At 54.7% G+C, this 20673-nt stretch overlaps 1 protein-coding gene across 13 annotated transcripts in view; it reads left to right on the top strand.

Annotated features, from left to right (window-relative positions):
- The window catches only part of NCOR2 (nuclear receptor corepressor 2), a 228066-nt gene that overhangs the window by 191677 nt on the left and 15716 nt on the right, over positions 1 to 20673 (top strand). For all 13 annotated transcript variants that reach the window (XM_021532792.3, XM_077787267.1, XM_021532799.2 and 10 more), the window contains exons 21-32: positions 3225 to 3345; positions 4256 to 4490; positions 9071 to 9226; positions 9680 to 9819; positions 9901 to 10006; positions 10666 to 10770; positions 11634 to 11737; positions 14093 to 14243; positions 17660 to 17812; positions 18208 to 18294; positions 18754 to 19028; positions 19814 to 20177. In XM_021532792.3, coding sequence (XP_021388467.1) covers positions 3225 to 3345; positions 4256 to 4490; positions 9071 to 9226; positions 9680 to 9819; positions 9901 to 10006; positions 10666 to 10770; positions 11634 to 11737; positions 14093 to 14243; positions 17660 to 17812; positions 18208 to 18294; positions 18754 to 19028; positions 19814 to 20177 — 1997 coding nt within the window. The remainder of the gene's footprint in view (positions 1 to 3224; positions 3346 to 4255; positions 4491 to 9070; positions 9227 to 9679; positions 9820 to 9900; positions 10007 to 10665; positions 10771 to 11633; positions 11738 to 14092; positions 14244 to 17659; positions 17813 to 18207; positions 18295 to 18753; positions 19029 to 19813; positions 20178 to 20673) is intronic.

Here is a 20673-nt window from a genome sequence, read left to right as displayed (position 1 = left end):
GAAAAAGCAGCTGAGCAAAGTGGTGGGATGAAGTCGAAGGGAGCTGTTGTGCCTCCCACCGCTCCAAATGGTCTCTGCACTGCCCCTGTGATTGATGCAGGAGCCAGTGGATGAGTGCTGCTGGTGCAGGAGCATCCCCTGGGGTGCAGCCCCTCGCTGCCAGCAGCTGGAGCAGCGCAGGCGGTGCCGAGGGGTGGTGCGGTGCCGCGGCCAGCCCCAGCCCCGTGGCAGGGCTGAGGCCTCTTGGCTGCAGCGCTCCTCTCCAGCAATGGCCAGAGTCCAGCACCACCCCTCCCCACCCTCCCCTGCTTCCAGACAGGAGAAAATCTCCCAGTAAGGGAGAATGAGGCCAGCTGGGCTGTCCTCCTCCGGTTTAACATTAACCCAGCCGAAAGCAGGGCAGCAGTGGCTTGCACCAACTCCTCAGCAGCAAAGGAGCAAGTCGTCTTGGGAACAACTTTTCCACGGCGGCTCCTCGCTGAGTCAGCGCCTATCTCGCCTGTCAAACAGTTACCAGCTTCCAGGAATATTAAACACTGAACAGGCGTCCCGCAGCTCCCGGGCCACTCCTCTCAGCCGGTGTGGTGATGAGGCGCGGGCGCGAGCAGAGCCTGCTGGCATGGCAAGGCTGCAGCTGACGCTGGCATCGGGCGCTTCCCAAGCCAGAAGCACCCACAGGGTTGATCCTCGGCTGGCTCAGAGCTTTTGGCACCCGGTGGGGACTGGGTGCCCTTGCCAGCTGTAGCTTTGCTCCCTCGCCCTCCCCGTGGGCCGAGGGCTGCCGGCCCGCGGGCGTTGGCGCAGCCCCGCTGCCGCAGCGTGACTCGCGCGGAGCGGGACCGCGCTGCCGCGTGAGCCGCCCCGTCACCGCATCACCCGATGCTCGCCCGCCCACCCAGCGCCAGCGCGGCGTGGGTGCTCTTCCCTGCGCTTGTGAAAGCATCAAGCTGTCCCCGGCATCTCCCAGAAGAGGACAGAGGGTGGCTGGGGTGTCCCCGCGCTGAGAAAGGAAAGGGTTCAGAGTAGGGGCAGCCTTTTTTTGGTCCTCCTGCAGTTCACGCTAGCAAAGACATGTCCAGGATTGAGGAGGCGCAGCCTTAACTCATCCGAGCTGAAGGAGGCAGCTGGTTGTCTGTGGTTCCATGCGGCGAGTGCTGCAGGAGGGCTGCTGCGAGCACAGCCAAGATGTGGTTCAGCAGGAGGTCACGCCAGATGGGGACATGCGAGGGAGGCCACACACAGACCTGCAGCATGGTGAGGAGACACCTGCACCGACCATCCCGGTGCTGCATGTCCCGTTGCTGGCTCAGCTGTAGGTGCAGGGACTCTGCCAGGCCAGTGCCGTGTTGGAGCCATGACTCTGGCTTGGGGGAGCCCGCTGTGGAGATCTGGTAGCCGCTGCCTTTGCAGAGCTGCTATGCAGTCATGTTTGGCCAGGTCATGTGTCAGTGTGTTGGATCATCTGGAAGTTAAATTAGTCCTCATCCATCTTCGTGGCAGAAGAAGGAAGAGTATGGGAAATGCAGTGTCATGGTCATCCCCAAAGCTTTGTGCCTGGGAGGGGACATTTCCACACTGCTGAGGCTCAGCTGTGAGCCTGCCAACCCCTTCCTGCTCTGACTCTTCCCATCCTTTGCAATGCCATCAGCCATCTTAAGGCACTGGTCCTTGGGTTTGGGAGGCTCTGAGTTGGCAGCAGGTGGATAAGAGGTGTCAAGAATTGTTCATATGGTGATTTCCAGAGCAAAGCACCCAACAGACATCCCCTTGTCTGGCGCAAGATCTGCTGGGAGGGATGTAATAAATTAGGCAATTTGCATATTGATGAATTTAATACTGACTTTGGCTTCCGAAGCATTGGGATCCTGGAGGGCTTCAGGAAACCTGAAGATCTTGAGGGTGCTTAAAGGGACTTTAAGTGTGCTTCAGTGTACATCTTCAAGCACCAAGCAGCTGCTGGGGTGGCAGTTCCACAGCTCAGCCTGGCGTGAAGGTCTCAGGAACAAGTGCTGGGTGCCCTTGTCCCTGTGTCTGAGCAGATTTAGGGGTACTGCACCCCTCCAGGAGTGTGGCTTCACAACACCCGTGTGGCTCCACAGACAAATATCACTGGGATTATTTAGGGAAGAATTCAAATTTGCTGTCCCTTGGTTAGTTTCCCCTGGGTGCCCAACCCTGGTCCCAGTGTGGAGGTGGGTCCCCTTCCCCTCTGATGCCAGGCACTGTGCAGAGTGAGGGCCGGGGCAGCCCCAGCACCATGATGAGTTTATTCCCCACACATGGCCCCGCCACGCTTGTTTATTCATCCAAGGGTGAGCATGGAATGACCTTGAAATTTATAGGCTGAAGAGAACACTAAAATAACAGCTAAAATAAACAAATCAAGCTGTAAAGCTTGAAAACTATGAACTGGCTTCAACAAACTGGAGTCAGGAGAGAGAGAAAGCAGAGATGGCCTGGGCAAATGTGATCCCTGAGGTCTCAGCATAAGCTCGGGAGCTGGACATGCTGAGGGTTTGACCCAAGGGCTTTGCACACCTCCATCCCACCCCATTTTGGTGGCAACATGGGGATGCCCCCCATGTTTGTACAGGGGTTCTGCACGGCTGGCTGAGTGTCTACCAGGTGGCTCAACGAGCCAAGGGGAAGAGCAAGTGGTGAGGGTGCAGGGCTGCACAGCTGCTGGGCTGCTGAGTGCCAAATCCCATCCAAATCCAGCCTCTCATCTTTCAAGTGACCCAAGGGCCTGAGTTGCCTGCACTTGGTGGCTTGCCCTGGCTTTAGCACCTTGATAAAAGACAGTCCTTGAAGAAGAGCATGAAGCTGATCCCCAGCCCTGGGTGAGCTGTACATGTGAGCTCTGGAGGGTAGCATGATGTCCAAGTGAAATCTGAGCTGGTCACCTTGCTCCATAACAGCCAGCTCTAGAGTCCATTTTCCCTCAGGTTTATTCTGGACAAGAGCAGATTGGCTAGAAATAGCATGGGGATGAGGGAAAGTGGGCTCAAGAGCCTCTTGAGCCAGACATAAGGGTCTTGTTTGAACATGTAGTCCCTTGGGAGTTGTCTTTGAACCCAGATTCCCAGCAGCGAGCAGCGGTCCAGCACGCTCCTCTCGGAAGCAGAGGATGTCCTCCGGGTTTGGCAGCACAGAACAGGCTGCAGAGTGTGGGGGAGCCATGGGCCATGGAGCCTGTCCATGGCTGACGTTGTGTTTGGTTCCAGGTTGCTGTCCCCCCGGCCCAGCCTGCTCAACACCGCCAGCGACGCCCGGCTCAACTCCTCGCCGCAGAAGCCACTGGACCTGAAACAGCTGAAGCAGAGAGCTGCTGCCATCCCTCCCATTGTGAGTACTCTGCTGGAGAGGGCAGGGACTGGGAGCACAGCCTGTGCCTCATGCATCCTCTCCCACTGGGCTCCGTGGTGTGCTCAGGGTTGCAAGGATGTGCTCGTCCCTGGGGATGGGCTCTGGCCCACAGAGAGCCGTGCCCGGGCGGTGCGAGCCCCCGGCCAGGCAAGGTGCTCCCCGTGCAGAGTGTGTTCCCAGCTGCTGGAGCAGCTCTGCCAGCAGCGTTTGGATGTCTCTGGAGCTCTTTTATCAGAAAATCGTGGGAGGTCTGGACAGAAAAAGCTTCTCGCTGCCACATGACTGCTGCCTCCCATTGCTTTAAAAAGAAAGAGTATACCTTCCCAGCCCTGCACTTAATCTTGTGCTTGAAGGATATCACCTTAGTCACCCAGGAGCTTTGCTTGGTCCCCCTTTCTGACTGCTCAGTAGCCATGTATTGGAAGTAGTGATACAGTGGCTTGAGCTGTGAGAAGAAGCATCCTGGTATCTCCAGGGACAGCGCTGGAGGAGCAGTGATGCAGGGTGGGCAGGGAGGAAATTCCTGCTTTGGGGTTTGCATGCTCAGGGAGGACCCATTCCCGATGCTCTTCCAGTTTCCCATATTGTAGTTGAAGATGTGGCTGCTGTAATGTAACTTCTGGCAAAAGCTACAAGCACATAGCTGTAGATTAGAGGTTTTGAGCAAGTCTGACTCTTTCCTGTAGGATCACCAGCACAGAGCTGGTGCTCTTTGTCATGGGCTTTTTAAATCTCCTGTGGCTAGTGAGCCTTGAAGCCCTGTTTGGTCTCTGCTAAGACTTGCCATGTTAGTGTAGGGCAGGGGCTTCTCATAACTCCTGATATCTTCAAGATTTTTATGGATGTCAGCAGACCACGATGAGCCTCACCAACTCTTACTGCTTTGCAGATTTCTGAAGGTTTCTCAGAGGGGGTATTGCAGAGTGGAAGCGCGAAGCCTCAGGTGCCTCCCCACGCCTTGGCTCTCTACCAGCAGCAGATCACAAAAGCCCACGAGTCTGCCCGCGAGGACATGCCCCCGAGCAAGCTGTCCCAGTCCCAGCAGCAGGCTGAGAAGGAGCAGCAGCAGCCCAGCAGCAGTCCCAGGGGGAAGAGCCGGAGCCCCGCTGTTGGAGAGAAGGAAGGTAGGGCTGTGTGCGTGTCGGTGCGTGTTGATCCGCGCGGAGCACCCGGGGCGTGCAGCTGTACACAGCCAGCAGCTTTCTCCCTCCTAGGTGAAAGCTTGCTTCAGCCCCTGAAAGCTCTTTAATAGCATCTTGAGGCAGGACGAGAGAGGCATGGCTAATTTCCCATGTTCATTAGACAGTACATGATGTCTCATTGAGCCCACAGCAAACGCCGGGCAGTGTGGAGCACCAAGGAGGTGAAGATTGCCTTTATTAGCATCTGCCATTCACCAGAGAGCAGAGGGGCCTGGAGGCATGCCAAGGCTCTGGGTACAATGGCTCTTTTCTACCTTGCTGGCTTTCTATAAAGAATGCTTTTAATGCACAGCGGGGACCATTATTTCATTTAAAATCAATGCTAATACTGTGACTCGGAGTCCAAAGGTTCCTGTAAAGATTCCCAGTGCTTTCTCCCCGGAATAGCTCTGATGTGGTTTGGCTGCCTAATGAGCAATTCAGAGGTTCCCACCATAGAGCATCTGAAACATTATTAGCTTGAGCACCTGGGGATCAAGGTTAAGGAGAGACGGGAAGTCCTGATGAAACCATCCTCTAAATGTGTTTTTAATCTGAGTGTTAGAGTCTGTTTCAGAGTCTGTGTCCCTGCCCCCCATAGCCAGTCTGTGGCTCAGTTGTTAAGGAAGATGAGAGGCTGTCCCCAATGGCACAGTCAGGGAAGTTGGCCTTGCGTAGGTACAGTGTCCACCAGAGCTGGATCCTGAACAGGAATGGGTGCAGCTGCAAAAATCACCTGCTTGTGCATGGAAGAGAAGGGTGGATAAAACTGTGCTGAGGAGGCACTGAACTTGGCTGTGATGTTTGCTGGAAAATCACTGTGCTAGTTCACCCTCGGGCAGCCAGGACTGCAGGCCAGGTAGTTATTCCTCAAGCTGTCGTGTCCCTCTGCACAGAAGGATGTGCTTGCAAGAAAAGTCATTTGCTGGCGCTTGGCCACAATTTTTTCAAACAATAAATAGCACCATGTGTGCATCACACAATGTTTTGCATATAAGCAAGGAAGGTGACTGCTCACCTTGCAAGAAAGGGAGTTTCCCCTAAGTCGTGGTGTTGCCACCTGTGAAGTCCCATTTCCAGTAGATCTTATCCTGCTGTGCTCCTGTTTGCTGTCCAGGTGGAACAGCTCCCCTCCAGCTCTTCCCCCCCAAGTGGCAGGTAATCAGGTTTGATCTCCTGTGCTGTAATCATGTGCAGATCTGATGCTGCACTGCTGAGCTGCCTTGTCAGCTGGGTGCCACTGCCAGCACTCAGCCCAGGGCTCTGCATCACCCATGTCCCAGTGCTGCAGCTCCAGCTTCCTCCTGGCCACAGGAGGATGAGGAGGTGAGGCAGATGAGTGGGTATGAGGTGCAGCGCAGACTTTAGGTGTTGAAGTCACCCACTCCACTCTGCAGCCTGCTGGCACCATTATCAAATACAAGGATCTGTTATCCAGGTGGATCTTTTGTTGCTTTGTTCTCTGCGAAGCACTAATGATATGAAGCACTTTATTCTCTCCTCTGTACAGCTCTGAATCTTTCATGTTAATGAAAGTAATTATGCCTCCCTATATCCCTGCAAACATCTCGGTAGGTCTTGGGCTCCAGCTGTGTGCTCTCCAAGCCCTGTGTGACTGTGCATCTGTGCTGGGTGCCACAGTGGGTCTGGAAGGCATGTGGACCCCAGGGAGACATAGGCTGGTCTCCCCTGTTCATAGTGGGAACGTACTTCTCCTTTGAAAAGCAGCAGGTTTGTGATGAGTTGCCTCAAGAGGAAAAATCAGCTCCCCCAAAGCCCTGGTTTGAGTACAAGTATGGACTCAGGCACTGCCTCTTGGAACACATCCTGGCTGTGGGTCAGGGGTTAGAAGGGAGATAGCCAGATATTCCTGGCAAATCTGTGTGCATCCCTTCCCTCCCCTGCTCTCCGAGCCATCCCAGTGCAGTGGCAAGCATCCAGACTGCAGACATCATGCTGCCACATGGCTTGGAGTGAAAAGGAGAGTCCAGCACAGCCCGCAGAGCCCTCTGGAGAGCAGCCCTATGCCACCTCTCAGCCAGGGGCTGGCTCCACCAGAGCAGGTACTCCTGTTCCTCCCTGGCTTGATAAGAGAGCTTGAACTCCTGCAGCCGCTCCGGAGATCAACATCCTTCGCCCCGCTCTGGATCTGCTTCAAAGCCAAGTCTTGCACACATCCTGGCCGAGGCGTTGGCTGCCTCGCAGCCTGGCTGGGGCTCTATCAGCCTGGAGGGAGGCCAGCCAGCCATGCCTTCTGAGCCCTGCCTGGCCTTCCAGGAGGAGCTGCTGATCACGGGGCTGGGCAGAGGCAGGCAGCCCTGCCTGGATCCCACCCGCAGGCAGACGGGTCCGGATCCCTTTCCCCGGTGCCGAGTCGCTGTCGGGCGTATCTTTGGTTCTCACTCGGCGGTTGGAGCGCCAGCAGCGTGTTTTGTGTTGATTTAGTTGTGTTTCATTTGGCCTCTGTAGGCGACGGGGAGCCAAGAGCATTAATTTGGATGACGGATCATATAAACTCTGACTCCTTCGCTCCCATTCCAGGGACTTGATAAACGGTAATAGGAACTCTCTCTTCCCTGTGTAAGTGCTATTTTATCAAAAGCTGGCTGAGTTATAGCCACCCTCTAATGTGGGGGCAATTAGGAACTGGCCACATTTCACAGGCTGGAGAGGCTCGCAGGGGAGGGGACGGCTCCCACGGGGAGGGGAGGAGGATGAGGCTCTCCAAGAGCCATCCAGGGTGCACACAGCCTTGGCTGACAGCGCCTTGGCGTCGGGAGCGTCTTCAGCTGGGAGATCCCAGCGCTGTTTGCCCCCACACCGGAATGGGGCCGAGCTGAAGGGGGAGGATCAGGGAGTGTGGCTGTGCCAGAGACTCTCCATCAGTGAGGAGGATGTGCCTGGATTCCCCTCTGTTGGCAGGATGAAGGGATCCTCTCTGGGATCCTGCGTGGGGACAGAAGAGGCCACAGCCAAGGTCTGGTCCCACCAGGCTGCAGAGGTGTGAGTGCCTGCACACCTCTGTGTGCCCAGAATGGATTTCTGCTCTCACTGAGGCGGACAAGAATAATCTCCCAGCTTCTGAATACGCTGAGCATTAATAACGATAATGTAGTAAAGCCTCATTAAATTGGGCCTCTGATAATCTACTAGCCCTATTATTAGGCTTAGCAGGATTCAGCATCTATTTTTATCAAAAATTGATGTTTAAAGGCTGGGTTCATTTGTGATTGCTATTGTTTACTGCCCAGTTCCTAATTTCTGGTCAATGTGAACCTTACACAGGTGGATCTGGGGAGGAAGGGCAGTGCAAAATGAAGCGTTTATTGATTACAAGCAAATCCTACCAAACCTGCCTCTAATCCATCCAGAAAAGGCTGTCTCATCCGTCTGCTTAGCCAAGCGTGAGGATGCACTTGGCATAGAGCTGGTGCAGATGAAGCCTCTCTTTTCCTCAGCATCTTTCAGCACAGGGCAGGGTTCAGGTGTCCCCAGCACAGCTTTTCCATCATTAAGCTCTTCTTGGCCTCCCATCAGCCTTTTTATATCCCTGACAAATCCAGCCTGATGTCCAGGATGCTCTGAACCAGGTAATTTTGGGAAGCTTTCCTGCCTCCAGCCTGTGTCTCACAGAGGACCAGTGAGCCTCCCTCCTTTCCCTCATTTAGTTGTTCCCCAGAGCCCATCTCCATCTTCATTTGCCTTTGACAGTGTCGAGCAGCGTGCTTGTCCCAGGTGTTCAGAGAACATCAGTATGTTATTCCCTTGCTGTCCAAGAAATTGATGCCATTATTTCAGGCCCCTTCCCACAGCCTACAAATGGTTATAGCCAGGAGCCGGCCTTCAAGAGCAGCTGAGCTTTCACCTCTCTGTGTGATGTGGGGACGAGCCTGTCCCTGGTGTGCTGGCATTGTCGTGGTCCTGGCAGTGGCCTGGGGCTCTGCAGGCACCCCGTGCCCAGCTGCACCCCACAGTGTAGTCACCAGCAAGCTGGTGCCCTCTGGATGCCCCCAGATGCACCAGAGGAATGCCAGCATTGCTGCTTCTTGGCTTTAACCTCAAGGAAGGATTTGGCAGCATCATCTTTAATCCTCCAGCCCTGCCATGCTGGGATGAGGTGGAGCTGTGGGCACAGGCAGGAGCTGCCCAGGAGCAATTCAATAATGGCCAAGTGCTGGCAAGGAGCTGGACTCTGCATGTCAAATGGCATCTCTCCTGGGTGAGGTGGGATGGCACCAGGTCCATGGAGCTTCCTGTGGGCAGTGAGCACCAGCAGAGTCACCAGCACAGACATCCCACTGCACGTCAGATCTGAGTAAAAGAAATGCTGTCAAATGCAGGCAGTGACACTGAGCTGTTTCCTTTCAGCTTGGCTGGTTCAGCCCTCACCTCATGGCCAAGTTGGACTGAATTGAAGCCATCTCTTGTGCTTGGAGCTGGCTCTTGCTTCCCTGCCATGCTCACAGGGACCCCTCACTCGTGTTGGCTGCTGACCACACCATTTCTTTCTGTGTCCTTTGCAGACAAGCCCGTGCATTTCTCAGCCATCGCAGAGGCTCAGAAGCTGAATGCCGAGTCCATGGCTGCCTCGTGCTGGCCCCCTGTTCTGTCCTACCCCCGGGATGTGATCAAAACTTCTCCCCAGGCAGAGCCCCACTTGTTCCAGTACAACCCACCAGGCAAGTAAATCCCACTGGCTGCATGGCATGTGCCCTCCCCTGCCTGAGCTGGGACTGAGCCCAGAGGCTGTGCCTACAGCCAGTAGCACAGGCTGGGCTCATTAAAGGTCCCGGGGTGCTCAGGTGTGTCTCCCAGCTCTGGCTGGGGCAGGTGTAGGGATGTGGTTTGTCACAGAGCAGTGTGGGTGCAAAGTCAGACAGGCTTCATCCCTCTCTGGCTGGAGGGCAGACAGGTCGGGTGCAGCTCATCCTATGGCTGCAGAGGGGACAAGGCAGTAACTTAAACTATTCCAGTCCTCTCCAGAATGACCGTGTGACTTGGAGCTCGTGCAGGCTCACAGCCAGCCAGGCCACTGTGCCCAGCCCCTGCTCCCTCCTTCTCCCTTTGCTCTCTGATGGCTGCAGCTGCTCTGCCTGCCCTCGGCCTCACTGATGTTTGTGTTCTCCTCACAGGACACCCCATCCCACTAAACCTGCATGAGAGCTCTCGCTCAGGGCTGCAGAGACTAGCCAGCATCTCCAACCCTCCTCCCCTCATCTCCTCCACCAAGCACCCCTCCGTGCTGGAGAGATCTGTCGGATCCATTTCCCAGGTAGGACACTGACAGGTGTGAATGGTGGAGATGCCTCACAGGAACCATCGGTTGCTCCTGACCTCTCCTCTTGCCCCACAGGGAATGCCCATCCAGCTCCACACACCCTACAGCCCCGAGCACGCCAAGGTCCCCGTCGGCTCCATCACCATGGGCCTGCCACTAAGCATGGATCCCAAGAAACTGGGTAAGGAACAGGGAGATGACTTGTTTCTTACGTGCTCTGAGAGCAGGAGGGAGGAAGCTTGCCAGAAGCATAGGGGAAAGGAGGAGCACAGGCCACAGCAAGGGAGCACAGAGAGAACTGCTAAGAGGATGAAAGGATTAGTCCATCAGGGGAGCACAGACACAGGGAGCTAAATTTGTGCAGTATAGGAAAGCAACAATTCAGTCAGGGACACTTCCCAGACTATAAATACCCTTCAGGTAATACTGTGATCGAAGGAAGGAAATATATTGTTGCTCCTCAGGCTGGTAGGATAAAGAGTAAATGGCCTGAAGTGAACAAAGAAAGTGTTTAGTCTGCAGATTTGGAAGCTTTTCTTAACAGCGGGAGGGAATGGGTGAGGGATCAAGCCTAGGGAGGAGGGATATGAGCTCTGTTTCCCACTGTTACAAACCTGCACAGGGTTTTCAGTGTCAGCTCTGGTCATGGTGTGGGCAGTGCCAGGGTGAAGGATCTGGCTTTGCTCGATGGCATTTGTGCATTCACCACCCTGGGGAAGCCCATCCCAAAGAGCTGGGACTGGCAAAGCTGCTGAGAAGGTGCTGCCTCGGGGCTGGCACAGCCAAGGGCTGTGGCCCCGTGTCCTGCACCTATGCTGATACGTGGTTAATGTTTTCCAGTGCCTTTTCCTGGAGTAAAGCAGGAACAACTTTCTCCTAGAAGCCAGGCCAGCCAGCCAGAAAGTCTGGTTCTGCAGCCATCCCAGGAGGGCTCCATCCTGCGGGGTGAGGACCCGGGGTGGGGACACGTGCCCCAGCTGTGGGGAGGGAGGGATGCTGCCACTGCCAAGCCTGGTCAGTGCCACACTGGCTGCAGCTGCCCAGTGATCTCAGGTTTGACTTCTGCAATTGTGCCCAGCCAAAGGGGTCTCTTTGCCCCTTTTCTGGACATCCCTAAACCAGGCCCTCAACTGTTGATTCTGATGGAGATTTTGTGTTCAAGGGGCACCTGAAAATTTGTTGCTTGAGACAAAGCAAGACCTGTTTAAATTACATTAATTTAATTAATTGGTATTTTCATGCTCTTCATTGTGCTGCTGCAGCTGGTCAGGTACCCCATTTTGGTTAAATGCAACCCTGATGGGTTTCTTTCCCCATTAACCAGGCAAAAGAAAATAAATGCAGAGGTTTCTGGTTTGTGAACACCTCCAGTAAGACAAGCCAGGAGCCTGAGTGCAGTGGGCTGGCTCCAACCCAGGACACATCTGTGTGAGTGAACTCAAGCCACCCTGAGCTGCATCTCACCACAGATCTGTTCTGATCACATCAGGAGGGGCTGAGCCAGGTTGTGTTTTCTCCCAGGCTCACAAATCTGCCCAGCACCTCCACAAAGACAGCAGGGAGCTGATAGCCTCAAAACAACTATATTTTACCTCCTCTCCACCCCACACTCACAGGGATGTTTTTCTCAAGAGACTTGGTACAAAGGGTTCTGGAAGGCTTGGGATTGAGCACTGACAGCTCTTGGAGGGTGTCCCCTCCAGTACCACAGAGATTGGGTCAAATCCTGCACTTAGCAGTCTCAGCCCCACGGGTTTTGTGCTGAACAGCAAATCCAACCCCCAGCTCACAAGTTTTGTGTCCTACAGGTACTTCCCTCAGCTCTGCCTCGGGAGGAAGCATCACCAAAGGAACACCCACATCCAGACCCCCTCCGGAGTCGCCCATCACCTACCGAGGGTCCATCACACATGTAGGTCCCTTGTCACCCTTGGGTGCTGGCAGCTGCAGCGTGTGGGGCTGGACATGGGCACTGAGGGTTTGTGGGGCACACTGGGTGTGCAGGGCAGGGCTGTGCAGCAGCTCTGTGATGCTCCCACCCCATGGAGCCCCTCAGAGAGGTCTGCAAACAGCCCCCACTTGGGATGACACGAGCAGTGTCCCATGAGTGAAGACTGCAGAAGAGCAGAGCCCAACAAACAGCAGAGCACCTTTAAACCCAGCTTTGCCTTTTGTAGCTGTAAAGAGCAGAGGCAAAATCAGCTGTAAATGGCTGTGGAAAAATCATCTTGCCGGGGCAAAAAAGTGGAGTGGAGCAAAGGAGATGGGTGGAGGAGGGAGGAGGCTGTGAGGGGCAGGTGAGGTAGCAAGAGCTCCTGCCAGGGCTGAGCATGCTGTGCTGGGGGTCCTGCCCAAAGGCCCTTCAGCAGGAAGATACTTTGGCCTTAATCTCCACCATCCATCTTCAGAAGAGCAGCTGGCAAGCGGGCGATAGTTTCTTGCAGTGTGAGTTATTGCTCATCTGGTAACAGAGCAGAGAGAATAAAAAAAAAAAATCTGCTTCCTGTGGGGATTTTATCTGGCCATCATTCAGATATTTAAAGACATTTAGGCTCCAATTTTTGCCTGCCTTCTTCAAGGAGGATGACCATGTTTGCTTTGGCCCTGAGGACCTGATCCTGAATCCTGGCCCAGGGCAAAGGCTTAGCTTGCATGGTGCCCTGTGTCCAACAACTGCCAGGAGTGGGTGCTCAGGGGCTGTAAATAACCCATGGAGCAAACACTTGCTCCATCCTTTCAGATGCTCCTGCAGCAGCTGTGGGCAGCAGTGGGTGGGCATGAAGGACCTTGAGTTCCATGTGCCAGTTGAGGAGATCAGCAGAGTTTGTTGAGATACTGTTTTGCATCCAGCTGATGAATCCAGCCAGCTAATGAATCCATCCAGATTCCTTTGTTTGGGTGGAGCTTAAGGTACCAGGGCCAGACCCAGGGCATTGCCTCACTCTCCTGCTGGCCCAGCAGCCTGCATCCCTCTGCTCCTGCTGGGGAGAAGGAGCCCTCTGTTCTGGCAGCAGCTCCTGCTACCAGAGCTGATACTTGATCTCAGATGAGTCACCCAGTTCACAGGAAGCAGATCTTGAATATGTGCTCTCTGCTCTGAAGCCATCTGTCATCACTGGCTTTCACATCCCCTCGAGCACGTCTGTGGAAGGGAGGTTCCTTACCTGGGCCTGGGGAGCCTTCACCAGGTGCCCAGATCCACTCCAAGGGTGGGTGACCAGAACCCACATGCTGGCATGCTGTGGCTTTTGGGGACTGCTGCTGCTCTGGGGCTTGGTAGAGAGCAGGGGTGGGGAAAGAGCCTGAGTGGCACAACCTGGAAGCACCAGCAAAGCTGGCGGGGGCATCACGTCCCAAGTCTTCCCCAGGCATCAGTTCCAGGGGTTAAATGAGGTGAGTAGGCAAGTGTCAGGCAGGAGTGTCCCTCTGACAGCATCACTGTGCCTTCCCAGAGATGGGGAAGGGGGACTGTCACCCCATGGTGGCTGTTCCCAGTTGGCACTGGCAGGTCACAGTGGCAGAAGCGTGTTAAAATCACTGGCGACTCCTCAGGGACATCCAGCCCCGTGCGTTTTGAAGGGATTTGAGGGGCAGGTGCTGTGAGCTGCGTCTGCTTGTGGTGAAGGAGAGCTTTCAGTTGGCACTGGTGGGTGTGGGGAGCCTGCTGCTGTTCCTGTTGGAGAGCTGAGGCAGGCTCTGCTCCCCGACCTGCTGCAGGACCGGCTCAGTTGTCGCCTGCCATCTCGCCCGGGCGCGCTGCCAGCCGCCAGCTCCCGCACACAGGCAGCTCTCTGAAGGTCACACTGCTGCCAGCAGATGTGCCTGGGTGGGCAGGACCTCTCTGTGCCTCCTGTGCCAAGCTGGGGAAATAGGCTGCAGGGAAAAGCTAATGCTGGAGCAGCGCCTGCTGCCACTAAGGCGTCCTCAGGGGAGCACCTGCCCTGTCCCCCAAACTGGGGAGAGGGAGCAGGCCAGGTAGCTTCCCCCAAAACACACGGGCTAAGAGTTGCTGTTTTGGAGGTCTGTGCTCTCCTCATGCCCTGCCTCTTCCCAGCAGCCTCACACAGATCACGTACCTTTTCACTGCTCCTGATTATCATTCTCATCAATAATTAAGCTGCAAGTCCCTCGCTGTTGGCTGCGCCGGGAAGCGGAGGCCGGGTGTGCTCCCTGCGCTCAGCTTCCCGCGAGGAACAGCCTGTCCCCGCACGGCGCTTGCTTAATTGCTTGTGACACTGTTAAATATGGATCTTGGTGGCTTTCCAAGGGCACCCCGGCAGAAGTGCTGTACAAAGGAACCATTACCAGGATAATCGGAGAAGACAGCCCCAGCAGAGCAGAGAAGGCGAGGGAGGATGCCGTGCCCAAGGGACATGTCATCTACGAAGGGAAGAAAGGCCACGTGCTGTCCTACGAGGGTAAGTCCTAATCCTCTCTGCCTTTTTAGGGCAGATGCCAGGGGTTTGTGCCACTGTGGCTGCTATTTGAGGAAAGGCTGATGAAATACAACGGGCCAGCCTCCTGTCATTGCTTCCAGCGTTTCTCTTCCTTCCCACCCTGTGCCCTGTGTCCATCTGCCCTGTGTGGTTATCTTGTCTTAGAGATGGCAGGCAGGGTTGCAGTGATTTTGAGAAACAGGGATGAGGAGAGGACCAGATGAAGGTGTAACCTTCATCCCTAGCACCCTGTAGTGAAGGGGTGAATCACCCTGTAGTGATTGAAAACATTACAAGACCACTCCCAAACTCGTGGGCCAAGGTGGACTCAAGCCTGCAAGATGGAGGCAAGTCAGCATAGAGGTTTATTTGGATGTCAGGTTCTCACCTGCATTGACTTGGGCACTGTGAAGTTTTTCCAGCATGAGGCTGCCCTGCAGGAATCCTCCTGGACCCAGCCTCGGTGTCTGGTGAGATTTGCTAGAGCTGTTGGAGGTGGTGAAGCCATTCCTGCACCCCACAAGGAGCCTATCTGGGGGTGTGCTGGCTGCTGCTGCACCCCTGCAGCACGGGAAGGCTTTTCCTTGGTAACTGCTGGCAGTCCTCGCTGCATTAGTGGTACCAGCAGGTGGTCACCAGCTGCTCCTGCCTGCTCTGCGCCTGCTCAGCCCATCACAGCACTGCCCATCAAAGCTGCTCTGCGTGTCCCGGTGCCTCCTGTTGGAGATAAGCAGATGTTGCTCTCCAGTGAGGCTGGAAACAGCCCCATTCTTGCCTTTCCCCATGTGCTGGGTCAGGGATCTCTGCTGTGGAGCTGGACTCCTGCTGGCTTGCATCTGTAGTCAGGAAGAGCCAACTCAGAGATGCTGCAGCCCTGAATCCTCTCGGGGTAAAGCGCTGCCGTGTGCTCTGGTGTGCACAGGGATGGCCGTCCTCATGTGTCACCTCCCTTCTCAGCTGAGTTTGGAGATGACTGTGGAGCTGATCCCAGCCTCAGCTGCCTCAGTTGGTGTCTCTGGGAAACTGCTGAGCCCTGTGCCTCCCTCCCTGGGTCACAGTATCCATTCCAGCCTGCCTGGCAGCCCTGTGGGCAGTGTCCCACAGAGTCCCTTTCCTCATGGCCACAAGTGCAGGCAGCTCCTTTCATCATGGGCTGGATGTCTTATGCTGGGCTGGAAGCCGAGGGTTCAGGTCAGGCCATGGGGACAAGCTCCAGCTGTTGTCACCTTTGTGTGCGTCCTGGGACCTTTCAGGACAGGGCTCTGTGCTGTGCCTCCTGCCTGCCACATGGAAACTGGCTCACAGCATGTCCCCCTGGCTCCTCTGTCAACTCTAGCCCAGATAAGAAATGTCACCAAGGAGGATTTGACTGGATGCCCTTTGGGATAGTTGGCAAGGCTTGGACCAGGGAGGGCGCAGGAAGCGTTTGGGGACTTGTTTGTGCAAGAAGCTATTTTAATCACCTCTGCCCAGGCTGGGGGTCGAACAAGGCTGATCTCAGAAATAGCACCATCAGGGAGAGATGAGGAGTGCTCCTGGCAGCAAGGGCTGCTCGTGCCCAGAGCTGGGATTCCACTCCAGGCAATGAGGGAGAGCTGCAGACCAAACTCTCCCCTGTTGTTTGTGTCAGCCCGAGTGTCCCTGGCTGCAGCCTGTGTCCATCACCTCTCACAGTAGGCCCCCATGGACACAGATGAGGAATTAATTCCTTCCTCTCCCCAGCAGCCTTTTACATGCTTGATAGCATTTATCACATCCCAAGTGATCCTGCAAACTGCTGCAGCCTTGCCAGCCCTGCCTCTCTCCTTCCCCCTGTAGAGCCCAGCGAGGCTGAGCAGCCCAGGAGCAGAAGAGTTAAAAAAAAAATTAAATAAGAAAACTGAAACTGTTGGTGATTATGAATTTTGGCAAGCAGAAAAAAAATTGCAAATTCTTTAGTGTCATGAGGGTGCTTAAAATAAAAGAGCTGTAATGAGACGAGATCCTGTAGCATGTGTGAGCTGAATTGTGCTAGATTGGTTATTCTCATCCTGCATATGATTGCTGATGGCTTCTGCAAGGCGAGGAACGTGGGTTTGGAATGGTTTTCTTTCTGTTTAGTCTCTCTTCTCCCTCGCGCCCTCCCCCTGCTTCCCGGTGGTACAAAGGGTGCCTGGGAGCACGTCCCCTCCTGCAGAAGGGCTGGTGGCAACAGATGTGCCTTGATGACAGGGTGCAGGCACGGTGCTTGGCTGATTCTGAACGTCACCCCCGGATTTCTGCTGTCAAATGGAGCTGAAGCAGAGGCTCAGGCACGGACCCCCTCTTGTTTCCCCACACACAGCCCCAAACACTTTGTGGATTGAGTGGGTGCTGATTGCGGAAACCAACAGTGGGTGTGAAGTTGTAATAATCCCATTTTATTAATTACTGGTTTTGCCAAGGAGGAGTTTTGTTCCTGATTGTCCACAACGGAATTCATGTTTTTAACTTCCCTGCTTTCTCTAATTGTACAACCACCTTCTCTACCCACAAAGAGGAGGATTAGTGCACTGGCAATCCTGGGCAAGGGCAGCCTGGCCAGGGATGATGGGCAGAGGTGTTTGTCTCTCCTAGCTGACATCCTGTTTGGAGCTGATGGCATAAACCCAAGGCATTCAGCTGGATCAGAAGCTGCTGAATTCACAGCTCGCTGCACATGATGGGTGCCCATTGCCCGGGGTGGGCGTGATGCTGCCTGGCACGGGCAGGGCTGTGCTGGTGGTGGGGCTGTAGCTCAGGACAGATGTCCACTGCCTGTTTGCAGGGAGCCTGCTCCAGGTTTGGATCAGGGGGCAGTCAGTGGTCTCTCCTTACCCTAGTGCTCACTCCATCAGTTCTGCTTTGCACCATCTCTCCCAGTTCCTGTGTGTGCTCAGTGCTGTTTCAAAGGAATCATTCTCAGCTTCGCTTCTCCTCCATTTTCCCTGATTTTCTCACCCAGGGAGTGTCTCGGCAGATGTTAAGGCTGGCCAAGATCCCAAACAGTAGGTGTCTAGTAAAAATCAAAACAAACAGGAAAAGAAACAAAACTCCCCAGCCCCAAAGAGTCAAGTTCAATGGAACTGCAGCTGCTCCCACTGGCTCAGAGCTGTCCTGCTTCCTACGGGATGGCCCCACCAGCGAGGGAGGGAATGGGACACGACTGGGTGGATGCTCCTACTCCAGAGGGAGGCACAGGAGTCTGAGGCAGGCTGGGAGGGGAGAGAACACCAGCTGAATTTCCTGGAAGCCAATCCCATGCGACGTTTCTGGCACCGTGTAGCGGCGGCTGATGCTGGGACGGGATCTGACCCCTCAGCAACGCACACAAACAGCAGTAAACACCCTCTCTTGACCCCTGCTGACTTTCCATGCCTCTTGGTGTTTCCCCCCCACAGGTGGAGTTGCTGCTTCTCAGTGTCCCAAAGAAGACAGCAGGAGCTCGGGAGCTTCCCACGAGACCACAGGAACTAAGCGGACCTATGATATGATGGAGGGGAGGATCAGCCGGGGCTTATCAGCCCGTGATACCTTATCTACCAGCATTGAAGGTGGGTCTGCATGAAACCTTTCACCTGTGCTATGTTAGTGACCTGTGGAGATCTCCCCTTGTCTCCTGTCTACATGGTGCATCTTCCTTTGCCAGTGTCCTGGCAGTGGTTAGCTGGTATCCCAACAGGACAGCACCTTACCAGCATGGGAAAAAAACCAGAATGTAGACTGGCCTGTTTGCCTTGAGTGCTAGTCCTGACAGATCAGCCCCAGTAATAATAAAAAAAAAAAAAAATCAAAAAATAAGCACATTAAAAAAAGAGGGGAAATAAATAATTTAGAAATTGTTGGTATTTTTCCTTGTTGTCCCAGGAATCCCTGATAACACTGTCGTGTATTCATTGTAAAGTATTGCTGTGTCACAGCCTGACTTTCTTTCTTGGATCTCTTCTAGGTCTCATGGGTCGAGCGATCCCTCCAGACCGACACAGTCCCCATAACCTAAAGGAGCAGCATCACATGCGAGGCTCAATTACACAAGGTAAGACCTGGGAGCACAGGATGGGCGTGGACAGGGGAAGCATCTCATGTGCATGGCCCCCTGTTCTCGTCATCAGGATGGGACAGGAGGAAGCAAGGATGGGCACATCAAGGTCCAGCTGCAGATCTTTGCAGGCCCTGCTTTGTGCTCAGAGACATTTTCAGTCTTGCTCAGCTTCTACCAAACTAAATTCTGCCAAAGTCAGGGATAAAATTGTCCGTGATTTGCATGAAGCAGGTTGAAATTAGTGTGAAGTGGGTACAGAAGGTGGTGGTAGATGTGAGGTGGACCAGCTGCGTTAGTGGTACAGCTGCTCTGTGGGCTCACTTGGGTACCAGTCCCTGAGTTATATGTGTTAGCTAGAGACCCCCTAGAAGTGAGGGTCTGCCTGGGGACTGGGAGTCCAGGGTCTGCCTGGGGAGTCACCCTCTGCATCCATCACCTGCTTGCGGGTTGCAGGAATACCTCGGTCCTATGTGGAGGCCCATGAGGACTACCTCAGAAGAGAAGCCAAACAGCTCAAGAGGGAAAACACTCCACCAAGGGACTTATCCGATGCCTACAAGGTCAGATCTCACGATCTGACTCCTCTGAAAATGAAATCAGCCCACGAAGACCTGGTAGCCACGGTGAAAGAAGCAGGAAGATCAATCCATGAGATCCCCCGGGAGGAGCTGAGGCGGACGCCAGACATCTCTCTGACCAGACCTCTGAAGGAAGGCTCCATCACGCAGGTGAGTATGGAGTGAGCAGCAGATGAGATCAGTCCTGCTCAGACTGCTGCCTTTGCACAGCTCCTGGGAGCCATTCCCAAGGTAAAAGGAGAGCAGAGACAGCTTTGTGTTGCGTCACTGGTAAGAACTGACGCTCTGCTTGGGTGCAGGTTGTCCTGCCCCATCCTTTGAAGGGATCCCTTCCAGTCCAAACCATCCTGTCATCCTTCCCTGCAGATAAGTACAAAGCCCAAGGAACCCCTGGCACGTTAAGAAAGCAATGATCCATCTAGATATGTAAAGAAAAGGGGACACATTTGCCTCTTCTCCAAGGACAGAGTCAGCTTGGTGCCCTCAGCATTTGTGACTCTGGATGCACATAAACTTGGTCTCCTCCCTTCATGGGCAAGTGGCAACCCAGCAGGGCCAGTAGTTAGGATGAAACACGGCATGCTATCTCCTGTTGGTCTCCAAATATTTGCAGGGTTCCCATGGCACCTTGCAGCCCTGTCCCATTTCACAGTGTGTGTAGGAGAGAGGCGTGATGGGCACGGGCAGCCTTCGGCAGTGACTCATCATCATCTTGTTGGAGCACAGCAAAACATGCAGGATGGGCCCTCCACCCTGCCCTGTGCCGAGTGGTTACCTCTGCTCTGCCGACGGCTGCTGCCTGTTTGACTGAGGAAACTTTGTGTATTGACCACTGAATGAGGCATCCTGAATCCTGTAGAAACTCAGTGGGATGCAGTCACTGGGCTCCTTCTGTTCTAGGCCCCTTTGATGTCCCCTCTGCCTCCTGTCCCCAGGGTACCCCACTGAAGTACGACAGCGGCTCTTCCTCCTCGAGTACCAAAAAGCACGATGTGCGCTCCATCATCGGCAGTCCCGGCAGGACTTTTCACTCTGTGCATTCCCTGGATGTCATCCAAGACCCAAGGAATCTGGAAAGAGCTTACGAAGAGAGCCTGAAAAACAGGCCAAGCCCTGTGACAAACTCGGGTGGCTCCATCGCCAGAGGGGCTCCTGTGATTGTACCCGAGCCGGGCAAGCCCCACCAAAGTGCCCTGGGCTATGAGGACCACCAGGCAGGGCACAGCACAGCGTTCAGCAGCCACTTGCACAGAGGGTCTCCGGTCTCCACACGGGAGTCCACCCCACGGCAGCACGAAGGTACTTTTCAATCTTTTTATTTGATGGTAAAATTTCTAACAGCTGAGCAGGTGAGGTGCACAGGAGGTGGCTGCTGACCCCACCTCCCCAAGTGATTTCCAGCAGGTGCCTGTGGAACCTGTTCTTCCCAGCACTGCATGCCCATGGCTGACTGTGGGCACTGGGGTGGCTGCCGGGGACAGCTGGGGCTCAGTGCCCTTCCTGGGGGTGCTCACACTGTTGAAGTGAGGGCACCTCACCTGCACCAGGGTAGCCAAAGAGAGACTTGGGCCAAGGCTGGTGAAGCCATTGGTGTTCCTAAAGTGTCCTCCCTGTCCCAGCAGTGGCCCACAGCACTCTGTTTTCCATAGGCGGGCAGGAAGGCAGTGCTTGGGATGCTGGGTGGGAGGTGTTCACACTTCCCACTAACAGCAGCAGTGACCTCTTTGCATTGAAGAGTGGGGAAGCAAGGCTGCACCACCGTTGGCTCGTGCTGGCCAGGGTGAATGCACAGATT

The sequence above is a fragment of the Lonchura striata genome, chromosome 18 (genome assembly GCF_046129695.1).
Source record: "Lonchura striata isolate bLonStr1 chromosome 18, bLonStr1.mat, whole genome shotgun sequence".
NCBI lineage: Eukaryota > Metazoa > Chordata > Aves > Passeriformes > Estrildidae > Lonchura > Lonchura striata.
Note: the sequence above shows the minus strand (reverse complement) of the source record. Positions and strands in the feature narration are given on the sequence as shown.